This window comes from Diceros bicornis, chromosome 35, assembly GCF_020826845.1.
Source record: "Diceros bicornis minor isolate mBicDic1 chromosome 35, mDicBic1.mat.cur, whole genome shotgun sequence".
In the NCBI taxonomy this organism is placed as follows: Eukaryota; Metazoa; Chordata; class Mammalia; order Perissodactyla; family Rhinocerotidae; genus Diceros; species Diceros bicornis.
In genome coordinates, this window is record NC_080774.1 from 9,398,065 (window position 1) to 9,421,067 (window position 23,003).

General features: G+C 53.6%; 1 protein-coding gene across 1 annotated transcript in view; it reads left to right on the forward strand.

The window, feature by feature from the left end:
* The first annotated feature begins 2,341 nt into the window (after positions 1–2,341).
* Positions 2,342–23,003, forward strand: part of CUX2 (cut like homeobox 2) — a 251,201-nt gene continuing 230,539 nt past the window's right edge. The window contains 1 exon segment of the mRNA XM_058531414.1: positions 2,342–2,718. Coding sequence (XP_058387397.1) covers positions 2,656–2,718 — 63 coding nt within the window. The 5' untranslated portion in view covers positions 2,342–2,655.

A 23,003-nucleotide genomic window follows, 5' to 3' on the forward strand; every position in this document is an offset into this window, starting at 1 on the left:
AATCTGGAATGGTTCCTCAGTCTTCCTGCGTGCTTCATGTGACACTGACATTTTTAAAGAGAACAGGCTGTTTATTTTGTAGAATTTCCCCTCCATTGGAGTTTGCCTGGTATTTCTTCACAATTAGCTTCAAATTCTGCACTTCTGGCAGGAATACCACAGAAGTGATGCTGTGTCCTTCTCGGGACACCATATCAGGAGGTACCCGAAGTCAATTTGTTCCATGACTGCGAAGTCAGACCTAAATTTAAAATCATCTTTCATCAAAACCTTGGTTTGTTAAAAATTGCTTTGAAGGGTTTCACACTCACTCCAGATTTTCTATCACAGGTCTTTCAAAACCAGACTCAAAGACAAGGAAGCCACAAGCTTTACAGATGCTCAGGAGAAAATGCAGCCATTTAAAAAAATTGCCATGTGATGGTTACGAAATTTCCCTAAATTCATTTTGCAGAATGAGAGCTGTAATTTAAACGTGAAGTTATAGAGAGCTGAGATAAACCACGCATCACGTGCAATTTGATCTGGCAAGGAAACAGGCCACTCGGAATTGCTAACTAGGCCTAATTCATTACATGTTGGTGAGCGCTGTACTTTTGGTCTTTCGAGTCTTTCAACTTGTGCATTAATATATTTACCCAGGCCTCATGGAAAATGTATGGGGATAGTAACAGAAATACTGTATCCTTGTTTAAATCACGTTACATTTTTTAAACAGCTCTAGTGATTGCTCAGAAAGATCACACCTTCTTCTGAGGCATTTATGAAACAATTATTTACATTACATTAAAAACTTTAATTGCCTTGAAGCACGTGTTCTGAGACACAAATATTGGAAAATCATCAAAAATATCTGTCACGATTCTCTCTCCTTTACAACTCTTCTAAACTTTATCTTTTTTATAACCCTCTGTATTGATCTATTGTCCCAGGCCAAGAGTGATGTCGGAAGTCCAAGCTGGGTCATAAAAAGAGAATATAATTTCCATTTGCTGTCAATAAAAGCAAATCTTTTGACCAGAAAAAAAGGGGGAAAAATGCCCTTTTTATGGGGGGCATGGGAAGGAGGGTGGGGTGGGATTTGGCAGGGGGACATGTCAGAGAGGGAGAGTGACCCCCAGTCAGTTGGAGGGGTAAGTTGACTGGTGATGGAGGGAGTTGGGGGTCTGAGTTTCTCCCGGGGTGGGGGAGTGGGGGGTAGGGTAGGACATTGGGAGAGGACTGGGGATCTCTGGCTTCCACAGAGGCAAAAAGAGAGAGAAAAATATAAAGGGAGAAACCTAGTCACCCTGATAGTCGAGGCTCCGAGAAATTGCAAAAGACCGGAACCTCCCTCCAGCTGGACTTAAGATCCTCTCCCCAAAGGCAATCATAATAAATGAGCCCCATACTGCAAAGGACCTGGGGTCCCCAGCCAGGCTAAGAATTCCCGAATAACAATGATGATAGCCATAGCGGAAACCTCCGTAGCTGTTACGGATCCAGAGCCCCCACAGCAGGGCTAGGGTCCCCTCAACAAGATCATACCAATAAAAGCCAACTCATTACACAAAAATAACAAAAAACCCAACCCACTGGGGGAAAAAGCGCTCCAGAGCTTTGGCTAAGAAACCCCTCCCACAGTCATGACAGTAAAAGGGCCTCCCATTCTAAAGTTGTGAGGAAGCCCTTACAATTGGGCTCAAGACTCCCCCAAACCATAACAGGAACCCTATTGCAAAGGAGCTGAGCGCCCCCACCCCCGCCCCCCGCCCCGCAGAGAACCCTGAGCTCTGGCTAAGGCGCCGCCCCCCAATAATAATCATAACAATATAGTGGCGGGGAAACTGCGCGCGGCAGTGGCGACATTTCCCACGACTCAGTGGCGCCCCGGGGCGGCTCCCACCCGCCCGCTGGCCCGCGAGTTTACGTAGCCCTAGGTGCGGGTTGCTACCCCCAGACCCGAAGCTTAGCTGGCGCAGGAGCGGCGGCAGCCCGAGGCGCGTGTTGTGTGTGCTCCGATTGCAAAAGAAAAAAAAACGCATTGCAAACTATTAACTTTTTTTTTTAAGTATGCAATGCCGGGGCTGAGGGGTAGACAGGTGCGCGGGGGGTGGGGGGGCTGTAGGCGCCCCGCGCGCCGGCCTCCCGCAGTCCCCCCTCCCAAACTTCTCTTTGCATTGATCAGCACGTTACGTCAGTATTGATAAGTTTGCAAAAAGCCAAAGTCAAGTGCAACCGCGCGGCACACCGACCCCAGACTTGCGGGGGAGATGCAGCGAGCGCTCCTCGGGCCCGGGAGCCGGCTGCAGGCAGGGCAGCGGCGGCGCCGGCGCCTCTCGGAGAGGCTGCCTCCCCCCCACCCCTCCCCTCCCACCCCATCCCCGGCCGCCTCCCCCGGGCGGGCGCCGAGCTCCCCGCCCGGCGCGCTCCGCCCGCGCCCTCCGGGGGTCGGGGGGGCGCACGGCTCCCGGGCCCGGCGGCGGCGGCGCGGCGGCGCCGAGGGGCAGCGGGTGGCAGGAGGCCGGGGGCGCCCGAGGGGCCCCGGGCGGCGGCGCGCAGGGCCCGGGCGGCCGGCGACGGCCCCGGGGCTAGGGGGAGTCCAGCCCGGATATTGAGTGCAGCCATTGAGAAAAGCCAAACTCTTGTGTGTGTGCGTCTGGAATAGCCCCCAAGATGGCCGCCAATGTGGGATCGATGTTTCAATATTGGAAGCGATTTGATCTACGGCGACTCCAGGTTAGTGCGGGCAGTGGCGGCCGCGCGGCCGTGGGGAGCCCTCGGGCGCGCCCTGGGCGCATTGGGGAGGTCCCCGGGAGGGCGGGTGGGCGCCCCGGGGCGGCGGGCGGCGGCTGCGGGGGCTCGCCGGGGCTCGGCTGCCCGCTGCCCATCGATAGGTATTAGGAATTGATCTCGCCGCTGCTCTTTGTTCGGTTCAGTCATCGATTAGCCGCCGCGACCATGGAGAAGCGCTAGTGAGCCCTCGGCCCGGGGAGCGAGCCGGCGGGCCAGCTCCCGAGCGAGGCGCCAGGAAGGCAGGGACTGCGGTCCCGGGCAGGGGGCTACCGGCGACACCCCCGGCAGCCCCCCTCGCGCTGCACTTTGCGCGCCTCCCAACTTCGCGGCGCCCAAGGAGGCCGCGGAGCGCGCCGCGTGCCTGTCCGCGCCTGGCTGGGGCTCGGGCGAGGGAGGGAGGGAGCTGGCGGGCAGGGAGGAGGAGGAGGAGGAGAGAGGAGGAGGCATCCGGGGTTGGCGAGGAGGCGGCTCCGCGCCCCGCTGCCCGCCGGCACCTTCGCTGCCGCCGCCCGCCTGGCTGCGCAGCCCAGACGCGCCGCCACCCGGGGGCCGCTGCTGCCGCCGCAGCCACTGTCGCCGGACCGACCGCCGGCGCCGGCAGACCTCTCCTCGGGCCGGGTTCTCGGGGTTCGTCTTTGCTTCTTGCCTTTTCCCTCCTTCCACCCTCTTTCTAAGTCTAGATGGGGACAGGCAATGGAGATGGGCCCGGGGCGTGCGCAAGTTTGCGCTCCCGCCTCGGGGGCGGTGGAGAGCCGAGCGCGGCGCAGAGCAGGTGACTCCAGGCTCTCGGGCCCATGGGAACTTTTAAATGGCAGATGCCCTCGCTGTCTTCTGCCTCCTGCGTTTTCTCCCCGCTGCTCCGCTCTGTCCTCCTCTCTCCAGTCTCTCCTCTTCTCTCATTCTCCCTCCTCTTTCCCTCTCCTTCCCTAGGGCGACTCCCTCCCGAACCCCAGCACTTTATCCCGGTCTACCTTTCTCTGAGACTCTGTGTCTCCCCCCAGATTTGGGGGTGTTCTCTGCTGACCCCCTAGGAGGCGGGGCTGGGGGTGTAATCTTAGAGAACGCGCGCTGGAGGCACAGCTCTCGCCTCTGTCCTATCCCGGGTCCCCAGGGCGCTCCTGACAAGCCCCCCAAACCCCGGAGTCTCGCAAACTCTCGGCAGGCGCGGTGGGAGCAAGGGCGGGGAGCCGGGCGGTGCTGATAACCGGGCGATCAGAGCATCCTGCCTTGGCCTTGACATTCTCGCAGGAAGCCAGAGCCTCAGTCTGGAGATAAAAAGGGACCCACTTAAAGAAAAAACCCAACTGCAAATCTCGTTAAGTTTCTTCTGATAAGTGGTTCCAGTACCCCCCTCCTCCTGGCCGCTTCCCAGCCCCCTCCTTCCTAACCCTCACTCCCCGCGGCCCCCTCCCCCAGAGCCATTGAGCTGGAGAGAGAATCGGGGCACTCAGGCATGCAGTTAATAACTGCCAGTGCCTTGCAATTCCAGGTCCTCGCTCGCGTTGGGGCTACCGTTTGGTGGCCAGCTGAGGCGGGCAGGGCTGAGAGCTGTGCTTGCCGGTTTAAATGATGCTAAAGTGGCCTTTCTGGAGGACTAGGGGGTGCGAGGGAGAAAGAGAGAGAGAGAGAGAGAGAGTTGGGCAGCCACGTTGGGCTTGGCACGAAGGCCGGTGGTAATCGTATTCCCTGCTAATGTTTGTAAATGAGACCCGGGCTCGGCTGGGGGACAGCGTCTTTATTTATGATTGATGTTCTGTAACATAAGGAATGACAAGAACGTGGCAGACAAGAGGAGAGGAACCAGAAGGGCTGGCGAAAGCCCTTTGCAGGGTCCTATTGTTATTCTGGGCTGGAGAAAATTTTTCCACGGCCAGATTTACAGCGCTGGTATTTGCTGGTATTTGCTCCCGGTTGGCCGGAATGTCAGTTAACACAATTTTCATTAGATAACTCGTTTTCAATCTGGGGAGCTCGGGCTGCTGCTGGGAGGGAGAGGAGAGCCGTGGCTGGGGGCCGAGGGGTGGGTGCGGCTCCCCCGGGGCTGATTTCTGAGCTGGGGGGTGGGCGGTTGAACTTCAGTCTCTTCCTTCTCCAGCTCAAGGGTCTTTTGTGGAGCTGTTGAGGTCACCCAAATCTTGATTCCAGTTGGGCTCCCATTGATCTGGGAACCCTTTGTTAGGGTTTTAGAAGATGCTGGAAAAGCAGATTTGACCTGGAAAGGATGAAGATGAGGGGTGGAGGAGAGTCTTGTTCAGGTAATGAGGAGAGAGGCCAAGACCTCTCCCCCCACAGGATCTGTACCTGGTGGGGGTGTTCATTAAGACAATGGCTGGTGAGTCTGGCACAAAAGGAAAAGGTGCTGGGGGAAGGGGGTAGTTCATTTACATGGATATTAAGTGGGGGGGGGGTGTCCCCGTGGGAGTTTGAAAGGCTGCACACTTCTAGCCAGCAGAGAAATAAACGAGGCAGCGGTGGCTGCGTGCAGACATCCAGGCCCTGACATCTGCCACAGTCCCCGCCCTCCTCCTGAAATGTTGACCCGCTCCCCTGCCCAGCAGGCCGGCCGCCTCCTCTCATGGTCTCACTGATGGCATTTTTGTTGGAAACGGATTATGAGCCTAAGCACTTGCGCGGGATCATCTCTGGTGCATAATACTAATGACTCCTACGCCACACTTTTATTTTCATTTTTTTCCCTTCCCACTTGCCTCTTATGGGGGAGATAACCAGAAAGGAAAACTTCGGCTGGCTGGTTCGGAGATGCGGGTAGGAGAGGTGGGCCCCGTGCAGGCCCAGAGCTGCGGCCCACTCGGCCCACTCGGGGCGCGGCCCAGAGGCCTGTGAGTGGGAGGTGTGTGGTTTCAATTCTTGGTTGTTCAGGTTCAGTGGTTTCAGGCAGCCTGGTTGCTGAGCGTTGAAGTGACCGAGGCAGCAAACGTGGCCCCTGTCCCCAGGCCAGACCGTGCTGCTGACGCCACTCCGATCCTGGCAAGAAAGGTGACCTTGTACCAGCCCGGCGTCCAGCCCCCCGGAAGTATATATTTTTCAAATATGGACGCAGTCAGTTATTATTCCTTGCAGCGCCGTCTCCAAACACGGCAGGGCTGTTTTCCTGGGGTGGAAGACAGTCAACAGTCTTAATGACTTCTGGGCTGGTGGTAAAGATGCTCTGACATGTGGTACCCACTCCAGGACCCCGGAAACTGCTTCCCCCTTTTCTTTTCTTCTTTTTCTTTTTTTTCCCTCTGCTGCTAGCAGTCCAGGAAACGAGAAGAAATAAAATTCCATCCCAAAGATAATGCTGGGCATATTTCATTTGGTTATAAGATTGCTTTATGGTGAACATTACTAATGCAGTATTTTTTTATGGCTTTTCTGTGTATAATCGTCGTAAACGGATTCATACCTTTATGATTTTTCTTTTTCTGCTTTACTTTGCCACTTTTTTTACGATGCTCTGGATCCAGGCTCCCATGCTATCTTTTTTTTTCCTCAAAGAGGGTTAATCAAGTTAATAAGAGTTGAGGGCGCTCAGTGGAAATGAGGGCGTCCGGTCCAGACGCACCTGTGTGTTTCTTGGGAGAAAGGAGGTTGGCTGGGGGGACCTCATAGTACGAGTTTTGGAGGAAGAGGCAAATTCTGCTTGGGATGCTAGCATTTAGGGAGGAAGATCGACGGGGCGAGCGAGACAGGCTGGACTTTTGTAAGGAGTTTGGAGAAACTTCTGGGGAGGCTCAGTTTCTTGGCACACGCGAGATGGGGCTTGATGGAATGTTTTTCCCTGCTCGAAGTTTAGAAAAGCGCGTGGATGTGATTAAAATGTTATAACCTTATGATATTCTGAAGTGCATAAATTTTACATATCAGCCACAGAGAGTTTAGACGTCCATTAGAGCCTCTGACAGCTTGACTTATCTAAATGTGCTATCATTTAACAATGTGTCAAAATTCCTCTTTCTGTAGATGACAGCAGTAAATAAGCTATCAGCTCTTGGCGGAATCCTAACTTTGCAAACTTCGCTGTAATAGAATTGCTGCTGGTGGGGAGCGTGAGCAGACCCAGGCCCAGGCCCAGGAGACGGGTTGGCACTAGGCCAGGGCTGTGGGGGTTGGAGGGGGAGGACAAGAAGACATGGGGAGGGCACAGGGGGCGGAGGGAGATTTCTAGCAGCAGCTCTGTGAATAAGACCGAACAATTGGCCAGCCCCCTGGACCCTCGCAAGTCCACCCAGTGGGTGACCCCATTCCATCTGCCTCTCCAGGTCATCGGAACCCACACCCTGTGGGCGTTTTTTGCAGAAGGAGCTAGAAACAGGTGTTGAGAATTTATTTAAAGAACCCAGCAGTCTTTTCTGGGCATCCCAAAATTCTGGTTCTCAGCTCTGCAGAAATTGCTTCCGAAAGATGGACTCTCTCTCTGAGTGCTAGAAGAAAAACGAGCCGCGTGTCATCCCCGACGGCTTTTGTTGTTGGAGGTCTTGAAGTTTCTTTTATTAATACCTGAATTCACTGTAGAAAATTGAGACACCACGGACAAGCCTAAAGAAGCAAATAAGCATCTCGGTGGGTTATTTCAGATGAGCACGGCGCTATGTTGACCAGAGGGAACAGCTTTTCTGATGGTGGTGGTGATTTTACTTTTTTTCTTTCTTTTTCTTTCTTTCTTCGTCGTCATCTTTTTTTTGTTTGTTTTTTTTTTTTTAGCTCTCCTGTTAAAAAGAGGATTCTATCTTTGAACTTGACATTCTGTCGTGGTAACCTTTCCTCCAGCAGATGGGATTTCAAACGTGAGCACCTTGGCTGGTGCTAAATTTGGTCCTGGGTGATGGTGGACGTGGCCGGCTAGAAATTGTGATTTTCTCTGCTGCTCTCTGAAAGGGCTGAATTTCCGGCGGTTTCCCAGTTATCTAATTCAGAGGCCGAGCCTGGCAGAGGGTGAGCGTGGGAGCTGGACTGAGGTGGTGGCCTGCTTTGGAAGTCAGGGTCCAATCTTCTGTTTGATTTCTGTCTCTGGGGCGGGGTGGGGGGGGTGCTGCTCTTTATTTGTGACAGTGGCTTATACTGAAGGTGTCAGGGAAAGTGGATGTGGTTGGCAGAGGGGAGGGGCCCCAAGACCTCTAGTCTGTGTGCCTCTAGCACCCCTGGGCGAGTCACCCAACATCCCAAGTCTTCCATTTCTTAAGCCTTCGCAGGGGCCGGCTGTGCCCACCTGGTCTGCTGTACTGGGTTGTTGTAAAGGTGACGGACGCTAACACACTTCGTGTACTAGTCAAATATGTTGTCTGCTAATGACCTTGGGGCCCTTCGTGGTGGCGGGGTGCTGTTGAGCTTTTAAGCAAATTTTTGGGATGAGAAATTAGGATGGAGTTACTTGATTTCTAAGCCTTGATGAGCTTTTCACAAAAATGGCTTGTAGCATTTTGTAGGATATGGCCGATATAGTCCCGTCATCTCCAGCCACTCTCCCCCCACTCGCTCTGCTCTGGTCTCAGTGGCCTTTTTGTCCCTCAGATACATTGAGCACATGCCTACCTCAGGGCCTTTGCACTTGCTGTTCCCTCTGCCTGGGATGCTTTTCCTCCAGATCTTCCCATGGCTGGTTCCTTCAGTCTCAGCCCAAATGTCAAGATCATTCAGGCTAAAGAAGGCTAAAGAAGCTTCCACAACCTCTTTTCCCCTTTAATGTGCAAATGTGCTTCCCTGTCTCCAAGGACAGTGTTTCCCTGAGGGTTTGACCTCAGGCCTTCTCAGGATGTGGCGTCTCTCTAGACACTCTAGGAAGCGTTCCTCTACCATCAGGGATGGCAAACTTTCCGTAAAGAGTCAGATAATAATATACTTCAGGCTGTGTAGGCCATATGGTCTCTGTTGCAAGCACTCCACTCTGCTGCTGTAACATGACAGCAGCCATAGACAATAGGCACCAATGGGCGTGGCTATGTTCTAATAAAACTTTATTTACAAAAACAAGTAGAGGGCCGGATTTGGGCTGAGAGCCGAAAGCCATAGTTTGCTGACTCTGGTCTACTGGTCTACTTGATGGCTATCGTACAGGCTGTGGTATGCCTGAACTTTTTCACTTTACAGTTAAGAGTATTAAGGTGGATCAAACTCATTTCCAGAAATTTGTTCTTTACTCTTTCCCTCAAGACGGAAGCACGAGGAGCCGAGACGGTGAGGGGCCCCTGCCTGGCCTCCAATCCTGGCTCTGTCCACCTTCTAGCTGTGTGACTTTGGATAGGTCACTTAACCTCTCTGAGCCTTGCTTTCCTTGTCTTTAAATGGGACTAATAATAGTCTCTACCTTTTAGATTGTTGGTTAAGATTAGAGCACTTTGAACGGGAAAGTGCTTAGCACAGCCAGACACACGGTTACTGCTCCGTAAGGGCCTTACTTCTCATTGTTGGCATTTTTAGGGTGAGAGAGGGGTGGGAAACCAACCAAACCGCAGCCCCTGGAACTTGCTGGCCTGGCAGGCTGTTCCAGAGATTTCTGGGCAAGTTTTCTCTCTCACTCCATTGGGGGCTTGCTATATTCGTATATTACTAATATCATATGTAACGTCTTATATTTTGGGAGCTCCGACCACAGAGGTGGTAGACGGGGAGTTGTGTCTGGCCCGTGGATGTGTCTGTCTAGATCAGTGCAGTATTTAAAGACACTTTTGTATAAGTCATCAGCATTTAGAACATGGGAGCTGTTCCCTGTGAAATCCAGATACCTAGTGTCCCTTAAAAACCAAGAGCTCTGGCCACACAGGGAAAGGCATGACAAGCAGAGGGAACAGCCAGTGCAAAGTTGAGGGTCTGCAGTGGTCAGGCCAGCTGTAGGGGTCACAAGGAGGGAGCCGTAGAGGCCACTGGCTGCCTCTCTCCAAGGATCTGGTGTCAGAGGAGGGTGCATTTCCAGAAAAAACGAAAGGCCTCGACCAGCCCCGTGAAGTCCCTGATTGGGAGGGCACAGCCTGCTGTCTCTGCCTCTCCCTTGTAGCTCAGCCGCCCCCAAAGTGGGCCGGTGGCTGCCCCCTCCTTCCCAGTCTCTTCCCCACTCTCACCCCCAGCCTCTGCCATCCTTCAGTTCAGCCAAATGAAGCAGCAATTCCAGGATACGCATTTGTCGTTAAAAAGAAAGCAAGCAAGAAGAAAATCAATCCTTCGGCCTCTCTGGCCTGCGCTGGGCGTCTGCCTGGATGCCGGGAGCCTCTCCAAGTGCCAGCGCGTGCTGGCCGGGTGAATAGCTCCCCGGGAACCGTTCGAGTGGATCGACTTGTCCAGCCGGCTGTGTGAGTGTGGGTGCCGCGGGCGCGGAGACCACAGGGGTCACCAGGGCGGCCTGGTCGCGGGCAGATTTCCCTGAGCCGGGCAGTCACTCAGAGGCCACTCTGCTGGGGGCACCTGCTCCGGGTGCCTGTCACGGGTCCAGGTGTCTGAGGGGTGTGGTGTGGGCTGTAGAATCAAGCCCTGCACCCTCCCAACCCCAAAGACATTCAGTGTGGACCCTGGAGCCAGGTGGCCTGGGTTCAAGTCCCAGCTCTGCCACTTACCGGCTGTGTGACCTTGGGCAAGTCGCTTAACCTCTCTGATCCTTGGTTTTCTCACATGTAAAATGGGGATAATAGTAGTATCCACCTCCTTAAGGATTGTTGTGAGGATTAAGTGAGTTAATGCGTGTGAAGTGTGAGATCTGTGCCCTGCACACAGAAGCACTGTATACTGCTAACAATAATAGTAATCGCTATTGTCCCTCACTCTGGAAATGTATGTTTGCCACTCACAGTATAATTAATAACTACAACTGATAATTATGTAAATAATAATAATAAATACTATAACTAATAATTACATACTGGAGATATCGTGGTGAACGAGGGAGGCAGATTGGCAGCTCTCACTGAGCCCGCCGATGGTGGGGAGGGTGGGTGCCCGTGTCATTGGACAGGCGGGTGCGTGGTCGCATGCTGTGACTGGATTCTGAGGTGGCGTGCGGCTGCAGAACCACCTGGGTCTGAGCCTTGGGGGAGGCTGCCTGGAGGAAGTGACCCTCCAGCTGAGGTCTCCAGGATGAGGTGAGAGACAAGCATCCCCACAGAGGGAATAGCATGTGCTAAGGCCCTGAGGGCAGTGGAAGAATAGTGCGTGTAAGGAAGTGAGGGCAGGCAGTGAGGCTGGGGGCGGAATCTGAGTGGCTGCTGGACCCGCCCCATCCGCACGCTTGCCCTCTGTCGACTGGGAGGGAGGATGGAGGATAAAATCGGATTGTTCGGCACAAGCGTGGCTCGGAGTGAGTGCTCTCTCAGTGGGCACTTTGTAACCTGTCAAACACAGTAAAAGCTTGGGTGTCGCCGTCTCCTGTTTCTATCTCGTGATCACACACAGGGCAGCCAGGGCTCAAATCCCAGCTCTGCTCCCTCCCAGCTGTGTCCCAGGGCAGCTCAGTTCCCCTCTGCGACGTGGTTTTCTCATCTGTAAGATGAGTGTAGTTCTGGGACCTCCCAGGCCAGGAGGGTGCGCCTTGCGGCTCTCCGACTGTAGGGAGTGTGACGGGTGGGTGGCCCCGGAGGCTGCTCTCGGAGACCCGCCTCACAGCTGCCCCGGCCGGCCGCGGACCGAGTGTCGCAGAGGTCTACAGCAGGCATGCCTGGGACACGGGACAGCTCTGCTGGCTCCGGACTCCTCGGGATCTAGGACACTGCCACTAACCAGCCAACCTTCCTCCCTTCCTTCCTCCCTTCCTTCCTGTCTCCTTGCCTCCCTCCCTCCCTCCCTCGGGCTCCCTCCCACAGGCGCAGGCATTGGCTCTGATAAATCCTGCCTTTGTGTCTCCTTCTCGGAGGACCACAGTCTCCTGCAGGAAAAATGAAATGAGACTCTGACGTCCAGCTAAGGCACCCGGCGCATAGGAAACGCTCAGTCGAGGTGCCTGCTATGTCTTGTTCGGAGCCTGGGGGACTGTCACTAAGCATTGCCTCTTCCTGGTTGTCTAGAAGTTCTCACTTGGCCTATAGGCCCTGAGTGATGAGGTCCCCCCTTCCCTTTGTCACCCCCCATTATCTCTCACTCTTGTCTCCTGCCACTCTCCCCCTCTTGATTCAAGCCACTCTGGCCTCCTCACTGATCCTCACACTCGCCAAGCACGTTCCAACCCCAGGGCCTTTGCACTTGCTGTTCTCTCTATCTGAGACACTCTTTCCCAGGCATCTCCATAGTTCTCTCTCTCATCCATTCAGTCCTCTGCTTAAACGTCACCTCTTCAGAGAGGTCCTCCCGAACCTCTCCTTCCAAAATAGCCTCCCCCCATCTCCTTACCCTGCTTTACCTGATGGGACAATGCGTATTTATTTCTCCATTTGTTTACCGTCTGCCTCCCTGCCTGGAGAAGGCAAGGACATCCTAATTTCTCCATAAATATTTGAGTCGTGGAGTGGGTGAAGGGTGAGGAGAGCGAGGTGGGGGCAGCAGCCTGGAGTCTACCTTGAGGGGCAGCCCCGGGGGACCCAGCTCCTCCCAGACCCCCGGCTGCTTCACTCGGCACTGGCTCCTGAAAGTCGCTCACTCGGCTGGGAGCTGGGCCCGGGCCTCAGGCCCCGGACGCGCGTTTATCTTTAGCTCGTCCGCCTCACTTTAGAAACTGGTGACCCCGATTCCAGCCTGCGAGGTGGCTCCCATCCTAATTAATAGATCCATTAATTAATTGCCAGCAGGCTGTGGGCCATTAGCGATGGTTTGGTGGCCTCAGTCACAGACGGCTCAGAGCAGGGCCCTGCAGCCTGTGGGACGGCGTCGTGGGGACACAAGACAACCAGTTGATGTTTTTGGACCCAGATGACATTCCTCTCCCGATGCCTGGTTCCCGGCCCACCTGATAGCCCAGCAGGGGTCAGAAAGAGACCGAGATCTGTGGACAGCGACCCCGGAGCTGGGGGGTTTCCTTCTCAGCATCCCCGGGACCCCGAGTTTATAAGCAGGGGAGAGGCGATTCTCCCCCTTTCCTTCTGTGGCTGAGGGCCGCTGTCCGGGCCTCAGTTTTTCTGTCTAAAATGGAGCTTCCCCGGGTTGTCGAGACAGGTCGGTCATTCATTCGTTTAACGCACAGTGTCCGGCGCCTGCCCCGGGTCAGGTGCGGCGAGAGGTGTTGGCCGCGCAGCAGGAACCGGACGGACCGGCGCCACCCTCAGAAGGCTTTCGTCTCATGATCGTCTGGAGACAGAGGGTTCCTCGTCGAGGGAGCGGGAAGTCGAGAGCCCCGTCCCGATACAGACGCTTAGCCGAGGGCTGGCCCGCTGTGAGCCTGCCCGACATGGTGACGTCGTGAATCATTATCTTCATTAACAATCATCATCGTCATTATTGTTGAAATGGGAGGGCGTTCCCTGCTGACTCCTGGGAGCAGCCCCCCCCCCCCAGATTCGAGCCTGGCCTGGAGCAGTCAGACCTCAGTCAGGACCCTGTCTTGCTGCTTCCGTGCTGAGGGGCTTTGGGCAACTCACTCGACTTTTCTAAGCCTCAGTTTCCTCATCTGTAAAGTGGGAATTAAATACAGCCTCTGCCTCACAGGGCCCTTGCGAGGGTTGATGAGGTGAAGCGTGAAAGCCCTCAGCACAGGGCCTGGGACACGGTGATGCCTGGGAAACGAGAGCGGTGTTACTACTTTTATTATTATTGTCATTGTTGGGGTTTCTCCTTCACCTCCTGGGCCTCGCTGTCCCGCGGCCAGACGGACGGGAGGTCAGGCCACTGGCCGGCCTTAGCCAGGCCCGGCTTTTGCCGGCTTTGGAGGGTCAGAGGACGCTCTCCGCGTAGGAGGGCTGGCGGTTCTTTGACAAATAGCTGTTGACCCTGACTGCATGCCGGACGGCGGTCAGGGCCCTTCATGGTGTCATCTCGCTTAATTTCACAACAACCCCGGAAGGGAGGACGACGACTAGCCCCATTTCACAGCTGAGCAGACTGAGGCACGGAAGGTGAAGTGCAAGGCCGCATTGTCCGCCAGCAGCAGGGCCTGGACTCGAACCAGGACCCAGTTCTGTCGGGCACTGATGTCCCTTCTCCTGACCCGCTAGTGGCCAGAGGTGCCTCTCCCAGAGCGACCCCCTTACCCCTGCCCCCCTAGGGAACCCCCCACCTGTAGTCACTATGCTTGTACTTTTCCCTTTACTATTCTTTTAAACCTCTTGAAACACCTGGCCGCTGTCATCTCGTGGAAGTGAACCCCGGCCCGGAAGCCTGAGAGGCGCGGCGCGGGTGGGGGGGACCGTGTTAATAACACGAGCAGGATTCCCTTCTCCTGCCTGGACCGTGAGCGCCGCCCGCCCGCCGGGTCCGGAGCCGCGGGGCCGCCCTGTCGTCGGGCTGCGTTCCGCATGATGGACTTCTCGGCCGGGCTGATAATAAGCAGGTATTGATTGCTGCCTCGGTCATTATCAAGATTTATTTAGTCAATATGGCCTCCCCGGTCAATAAATCGTGTCGTTGATAAAGAAGGAAGGAGATAGACTTGTGGGCTTTATTAAAAAAGTTTTTTAGATTTGTTTTTAACAGCCAAGCCCAGCCCCCCTTTCCGGGGCTGTGTCAGCCCCACCCTACATGGCGTGTTTCGTTCCGTCAGCTCTTTCCTTTCATGCTGGAACTTTCCCTTATCGCTCTGGTTTCTGGATGCAAAGACTCGGGGCCACAGCTGGGTCTGGAGTGGCCTCTGGGACTCTGATGTCTCCTCACGTTTCCAGTCTGGCCAGTCTTTGCTCTGAACCTGACATTTATTCAGCAGAGAGCAGATATTTATCGGGCGTGCGCTGCGGGCCCAGCACAGTGCCAGATGCTGGGTATGGAGGGGCAAGCTGAACAAATAAATGTGTAATTACAGAAATGGAAAGAATGGAGGAAAGAAGTGACCAGATGCTGAAATCGAGATTGAGATGAGGGAAGCACCTATTTATTCAGGGTGATTATAGATGGCCACACTGCGTAGGTGACATTTAGGCAGAGACCTGAACGATGAGGAGCTGGTCAGGCAAGTTCAGGCGTAAGAGACATTATAACTACAGGAATAGCCTGTGCAAAGGCCCTGAGGTGGGAATCAGCTTGACACGTCCAGGAATTGAAGGAAGACCAGTGTGGCTGGGACAGGGTGGGCAAGGAGGGGAGGGGATGAGGTCTGAGCGGGAGGGAGGACCAAATCAGAGAGGCCCTTGTAGACCACAGTGAGGGGCTGGATTTGGCTGGATTCTGTTCTCCGGAAAGCAGGAAGACATGGAGAGTTAGAAGCAGTGGAGAAACAGGACCCAGTTTGTGTTTGGTTCCCATTGGGTTCGGCCTGATAGGGAACATTGAAGGAAGGGAAGGGACCTTTAGAAAATAGGTCAAGAGAGCTTCTGTGATAAACTGATGTGAATCTCTGCCCAGGGAGGGTCTTAGTAGGAAGGCTTGGGGCACACGAGTGTTCTGAGGACGGCACCCCTCAGTGGTGGGGGTGGAGAAGGTTGCCATGGGGACGTGCCTGATGCCCCCTGGGTGGCAGGTTAGGAAGGGGGTGGCTGCTTCCCCTGTACAAGTGGCCAGCTGGTGTGGGTTTTGGAGGCTTCTAGTGGCAGGGACACAGTGGGCAAGGGGTGTTGCATCCCCCTCCTCAGAAACAGAGCTGGTGCAGCGGGGCTGGGGGTCGGGGGGAGGGTCTTGAGTTACGTTCTGAGAAGGGCTCTGCACACTGGCCTTCCAGGCCTGGTTTCTAGCATGTTCCAAGTGTTGCTCATTAGGAAAGACCATGAAAAGATGAGGCGACCAAGATGGTGTAGGTATCAGAACCCAGGCCACGTGAGGGTGCTCTGTCCCGGGGGCCATGTCCTGGCCTTCATATATGGGGACGCTGTTGGGCAGAAGAGGGGTTGGATGTCTACCTGGGGGATTATAGGGGATGTGGGCTGCAGTGCAGAGTAAAGAGGACTTTTCTCACCCTTTAGTTTTGTCCAGTCTGTGAGCACCCGTGCCCTGGAAGTCTAGCGGGGGCTGGGTGATCCCCCGTCTGCCGTCCGTCCAGCGTCCTTTCATCTGTTCCTCGATTGTCTGCTCACTCTCCCATTTTCATCCACCCACTCAGCACTTCATCCAGCTTTCTTCTTTCCCATTCCTACTGACCTCATCCACCGATCCATTCATCTGTCCGTATATCTAATTATCCATCCATCCCTCCATCCGTCTGTCCGTCCATCCCTCCGTCTGTCCATCCGTCCATCCATATGTCCATCCGTCCATCCGTCCACCCATCTATCCACCCATCCATCCATTCATCCATCCATCCGTCCACATCCACCTACCCATCCATCTATCCATTCATCCACTTAGCCACCCAGCAACCCATCATGCCCCCATTACTTCTCCCCTGGACTTTGGTCTCCCAATTTGCTTTCCTGTACTGACTCTGGCCTCCCCCACTCTTTTTAACACATAGCAGCTAGTGAGATGATTAAAAACCTGTTAAGAACCATTTCCAATGGCTCTTCATTGCTTTTGAGGTGAAGGCCCCAATGTGACCTTCTGGGCTCAGTTCTTGGTTTATAGTATTGCAAGTCTTCTATTTTCTTGTCGAACTTTTGTGTAGTTGTTCTATCTACTGTTGAAAGTGAGATATTGAAGTCTCTATTATTGTCAAATTATCTATTTCTCCCTTCATTTCTGTCCGTTTTTGCTTCATGTGTTTTGGTGCTCTGTTATTAAGTGCATATATGTTTTTAATTGTTATATCTTCCTAATAGATTGACTCTTTTGTCATTATAAAATGCTCATCTTTTTCTCTAGTAACATTTTGTTTGTTTGTTTTAAAGTCTATTTTGTCTATCTGTATAGCTCCTCACCCTTTCTTATGCTTGCTGTTTGCATGAAATATCTTTCTCCATCCTTTTATTTTCAATCTGTTTGTGTCTTTGAATTTAAAGTGTGTCTCCTGTAGACCAGTGTATAGTTAGATCTTGTTTTTCTATCCAGTCTGAAACCTCTGCCTTTTAATTGGATTGTTTAATCCATTCACATTTAGTATTATTATTGACATAGTTGGATTTACATCTGCCATTTTGCTTTTTGTTTTCTATCTCATGTCTTTTTTGTTCGTCTGTTCCTCCTTTACTGCTTTCTTTTGCATTGAGTGAATATTGTCTAACACAGTACTTTAATTTCATTAATGATTTCTTGACTATATTTTTGAGAGTTTTTTTTTAGTGGTTGCTCTAGGGTTTCCATGTATGTCTAAACTTATCAGAATCAGCTTCAGATTTATAATACCTTAATTCTAGTATATTCTCTGTTCTTGACCTTGATCTTGAGCCACATTCCCTGAGCCTTCTGTGTTCCAGACACACGTCTTCTTTCATTTTCCTTTGCACTACACCCGCCTGTGGATGACCTGCTCCCCCCTGCTTGGGACACTCTTCCCACGTGTCCCCTCTGTCAACTCCTCTTCGACCCTGGGAGCTTACTCAATATCATCTCCTTGGGGCAACTCCCCTGCCATCCCCTGAGATGGTGGACCCCACCTCTACTGTACTTAACATGGTGAGGATCAGACATTGCTCTGTGGACTATTGATTATGCCGGCCTCCTTCTGTGACCTCTAAACCCCATGAACTCCCTGTCTCCAGAACCTAGCAACAGAGGGCTGACCACATAGTAGGCCCTCAAAAAGTGTCAGTCAAATGAACAAACAAGGATAGATGTGAATTTCGTGCGACTGTATTTACATACTTATGTGTGTATGACTGCATCTTTGTGTGTGTGTCTTTGAGTATGTTTATGGGTCTTTGCACATTTATGTGTGTGTCTGTGCTGTTGTATTTGTATCTTAATGTGTTTCTGTATATGTCTGTGTCTGAATGTCCTTCTGAGTGTCTTTGAACGTGTGCCTGTGTGTCTGCATCTGTGTGTGTGCACACGCCTGTGGCAGTGTGTGTCTTTGTCCCTATGTGCGTCTTAGTGTGTATGTGTTGTATGTTTGTGTGCTCACGCTCCCAGGCAGCAGCTCCTTTCAACGTCCTTTTGCCATGCAATTATTTTTTGACTAGTTTGGTGTAGCATTTAATGATTTCCCCACAGCTGAGCACGGTCCCCCGAGTATTGATCTTGCTGCAGTGGAGGTGACTCAGGGTAACGTGGGGCCAGCTGGCGGGTGCTGCCTCCTTAGGATGGGCTGCTGCGTCTCTCCCAGCCCCGCCTTGATCCCTTAGGGGGAGAACCCCAGGTTGGTAGCTTGGTGCAGGGGCAGAGTGGGGCTCCTGCCAGACAGACTGGCCCCCTCTCCGCACTGCGTGATGCAGCCAGGGGACTGTCCCTTTGCAGGAAATGAGCATAGCAGTAACAGTCACCTCAGGGTTGTAAATGAGATAACCCATCTGAAGGGCCCGGCACGGAGCCCGGCACGTACCAGGCCCTCCATAAATGTCATTTTGTCTCCTGCTGTCATGCTTGCTCTCTGTTACCTCTTCCTTCAAGGGGGCCCTTTCCAAATGGCTTCTCTGGGGCCGTCCAAGTGCTGCACACCTGCTGCAGCGAGAGCAGCATGCTAACCCACAGGTGCACACAGAAGTTCAGAGCCTTCCTGTAGACACACAGGATTTTCCCAGTAAAGATGGGATGTTACCCCAGGAGTTTCTGGCTTCTAGAAATCTGTCAGCTGCTTCCATAGTCTCCAGCCTCAGATCTCTGTCGTGCTCCCCTATATTCTCCGTATCCCCAAACTGCCATACTCCTTACACTTCCCAGCCCTGCATTTGCTTTTCCCTCTGCCTGGAAGACTGTTCCCTTTGTTCTTTGCTGGCCCCAGCCTCCTTCCCTGACTCCGTGCTGGGTTGGGCTCCATCCTCAGTCTCCAGCCTGGACATCCCTGGCCTGGGCTGGTTCCTTGTTGGTCTCCCCCATCCGATGGTGAGCTCATCACTGTACGTCACAGCTGCAGTAACTGCTGTGGCCCTTGGTGAAGGCTGAGTGCCTGGTACCTGATCAGAGGCCAGTTTAAACACTGAGGTTCCTGGCTTCTCTTTAGTAGAAGAGCTGGCATCCCTGGGCCTGCACTTCATGCAGAGCAGCAGTCAGCTGAGCTGCGTAACGGAGTGGGAACTGGGGGTGATTTCCCATTTTGCACAACCCCCACTGAGCCCTGTTGTCCCATTGATGCTCCCTGTCGGGCCCCCCTAAGGCATGTGAGTTAGCAAGCTCGCTCTAGGGACCAGCTCTTCTCCCTTCGTGGTTGGTGTGGAGGTGATTCTGCCTTCTCTGGCCTCAGTGTAGCCATGCCAGAAAATGGGCAGAATTCACATGACCATTCAGGTATGAGAGGAGCTCAGAAGTTTTTTTTTTTTTTAATTTAACAAACACTTATCAAAGGTGGCTGTGTGCCAGACACAACTCTAAATGCTTCCTAAATACCGTCATTTAAGTGATTTAATTCCCATAGCAACTCTATGATGTAGGCACTATTAATATCCCCATTCTGCAGAGGAGGAAGGCTGAGGCTAAGTGGCTTGCCCAAGGTCACTCAGCAGAGTCAGGCAGTCTGACTCCAGAGCCTGTGTTCGTAGGCTCTCCTGCCCCTTGTTATTTTGTGGAGACCCAAAGCAGAGACGGTGTAGTTGGGAAGGGGCCACTGTCTGTGCGGGTCTGCCTTCTAAGGTCTTACGTGACGGCGTTTAGCTCACAGTGGACAGCGCTAGCTGGCAGGAGCGGGGGCCGGGCCAGGATTCCCGGGAGTGGGCACTGACCAGCAGCTGGGATGTCAGGGTCCTGGGGGCCAAGGTTGGAGCTGGTGACCAGGGCCGAGACTCCGGGAGGAGCCAGGCCTACTCCCTGCCCGTCACGTCCTGGGGTCGCTGGACCCCGGGCCCCCGGGGCCAGCAGCCTGGGAGCCTCTCTGAGCCAGTGTCATCCCTTGGAGGGCGTCCTCCTCAGCCTCCGTGAGCAAGAGGCTTGGTCCCACGGCCCATGGCCTACTTTGTGAAATTCATCTCTGGGAAAAAATGCTTCTCCGAGCAGAGCAGAGCATCTTGGCATCTCGTGGTGGGTGAGGCCATGTGAGGCCCTCTGCCTCCCCGGAGCGGGCAAGAGAGAAACCCAGGCTCAGCTCCTGCTTCCCACTTTGCTGCCAAGGTGGGGCGCCCTGGGGCCAGCTGCTCCCCGGCCCCACAGCCCCCAGAGCCGGCCCAGCTGCCCAGCTGCCCCATCAGTGCACGTTACCTTGTCCCCGGCCCGGGTCGGCCCTTGAGTGGTCAGGCTGGCCCAGCTGCCAGCAGGTGAGTGGGCTTGGGCCGGAGCGTAATTTGTTTCTCTGGGATGTATCGATGAGCTGCCCTCATTAAGCACCTTACTAATGAGAATCAAACCACTTCTCGGGGAGCTGGTGGATCTGAGCCTGGCACTGCCGTGAGCAGACCACTCAGTTGCGCGGGGGTCTCCGTTTGTCTTCCATACTGGGGGGCCTCCTGTGTTCTCTCCCCTCCACACCAGACCTGGGGTTTGCTGTGTCCATCTTGACCACGCACAGCAGGCCCCTGGAGAACTCGGGGGCTGTTGAGAGCGGACTAAAGAGTCATAAGGCGGAGGCTCATTGTGGCTTCCTTTGGGAGAAGTCCTTCTCACCACCGGTCAGATCCATTGGGCTGTTTCTCATGCTGGGCCTCTTCGGTCGGTCTGTGAGGAAAGGGAGATATTGGGGACGAGGACAGTTCATATGTGTGACTGTGTGTGTCTGTCATTTATGGCCGTGTAACAAACCACCTCAAAACTTCGTGGGGTAAAACAACTCCTTATACTCACAGAATCTGTGCGTCCGAAGTTAGCACGGAGCCCAGCTGAGTCAGCTTGTCTCTGCTCCGTGATGTCTGAAGCTTCAGCTGGGAAGATTCAAATTTTGGGGCAACTTGACAAGTTATGTGTCTAGCGGTTGATGTTACCGTTGGCTGGGACCTCAGCTACCAGCTAGAACGCCGACCTGAGGCCTGTTAGGTGGGCTCTGTGTGGGCTACTTTGGGCTTCCTCACAGCATGGCGGCTGGGTTCCCAGGGTGAGTGTCCCCAGGGAGCGAGGTAGAAGTGAAGGCGTTTCCATGATCTAGCCTTGGAGGTCTCAGAGTGTCACTTCCATCTTCCCTGCTGGTCAAGGCAGTTACAAAGGACAACCCAGTTCAAAGAGAGGGAAGACCCCACCACTTCCCTCAAAGACCCCACCGCTTGATGGAAGGGATGTCAAGGTCACAGTGCAAGAAGAGCATGTGTGATGAGAGATACTGTGGCGGCCATCTTTGGGAAGAACAATCTGCTACAGTAAGGGTGGTGGTGGTGACTCAGGGCCGTGTGACAGACCGTGAAGAGTGACCAGAGGTTGTATGAGGGGAGTGGGTGTGATAGGAAGTGGCCAAGAGGGAGCAGGTGTGACAGGAAGTTCTGTGAGGGGAGTGGGTGTGACAGAGATGGCTGTGTGAGGGGAGTGGGTGTGACAGGAAGTAGCCGAGAGGGAGCAGGTGTGACAGGAAGTTCTGTGAGGGGAGTGGGTGTGACAGAGATGGCTGTGTGAGGGGAGTGGGTGTGACAGGAAGTGGCCAAGAGGGAACAGGTGTGACAGGAAGTTCTGTGAGGGGAGTGGGTGTGACAGAGATGGCTGTGTGAGGGGAGTGGGTGTGACAGGAAGTAGCCGAGAGAGAGCAGGTGTGACAGGAAGTTCTGTGAGGGGAGTGGGTGTGACAGAGATGGCTGTGTGAGGGAATGGGTGTGACAGGAACTGGCCAAGAGGGAGCAGGTGTGACAGGAAGTTCTGTGAGGGAAGTGGGTGTGACAGGAGGTTGTCCAAGGGGAGTAGATGTGAGAAAAATGGCCCTGTGAGGGGAGCGGGCCTGACAGGAAGTAGCCAAACAAGGAGACCTGGGTCAGCCAGAGTCCGCCATGATGGAAGTGAATGAGCCTGATGGTGACAGTGCCCAAGATGCTGGGCACATCCTTCCTCGCTTTCCAAGCTGCCCCCTTGGGGTGACCAGGCCGATTCCAACATGGGGACTCAGGCCTCAGACAGGCCAGGCCAACACCCTCCTTAACCGGCCCTGTCTTGCTCCCTGCCCCGGGCTCCGCCATGTTTCCATCTTCCTGTGGACCCCTAGCTCCCCACTCCCGCCAGCAGCCTCCCTTTCTTCCAGAAAGAGCGGCTCCCACCTCAACAGCCTGGAAGCGCTCCAACCACCGTACTTTTCTTCAAATAAGAGCAGCTAATTAACATTATTCTTTAATTATTGCCTTTATCAACAAGGGGTCTGATTTGTACCAGCAGGATAGTTGCTTTCCCTTAAACTACCCAAGTGAACGCTTCAGTTCCTGGTGCTTTAGAAATGAATTTGATGTCACCTGCCCTGAGTCACTTAATGGGAACGCCTGGGTAATGACTGTGCGCGCTAACTCCGTTAGCAGCCCTGGAAGCATGTAATTTGGCCCCTCAGGCAACAGCACTTTTGAAATCTCTGGATAGTTTTGAACTCTCTGTTCTTAATTAAATATGCAATTTTTCACGGTAACCAGGTTAATTCTTTTGTGTTGTGTTGTAATACTGTTAGGAATTTTCATAGTTCTTATTAAACATTATTCAGGCATTGTGAATTCCATAATTAAAAAAAATGAAAAGAACAAAGCTCGATTCACTCCTTTCTTTTCCCTGGCTAATTTATCAAATGAATTTTGCAAATTTTTCTTTCTGTCCCCAGACAGTGTGGCAAGTGTTTTAAAGGGGAAGGATTTAATTGCCCTGTAGGGATCAGCTGGTTATGAAGGATTTGGCTGTTTGATTAGTAAACCCAGTTGGGAATGGTCTAATGCTCCATGATCTTAAAAATTGTCTGATTGTACCCTCTCCAAGGAGGCCCCTCTTTTCGTTATGCGGAGCAGCAGCTTCACACAAGTGCGGTTGTTAGGGGGTGAGGAGGGGAGAGAAGACGATCTGACTTTATTTTAAATTGGGGGTCTGGGGAGATTTTGTCTCCCCATTTCCCTGGCTGGGGAGGAAGGGAGAGAGACAGAGCTAATCTCAGATCGCAGGGGCAAGGGAAGGTGGAGGGCGGCTGGGGGTGGGGCCCGAGGGGACGTTTGACCACATCCTTACAGGTAATGGCTCCTCAACCCTGAGCTGATGTGCGCCCTCCAACAAGGCCCCTCTTCGCAGGGCTTCTGGGGCAGGAGGGCTGCTTTTCCATTTCTGGAATCGGGCCTGTTCTCTGAAAG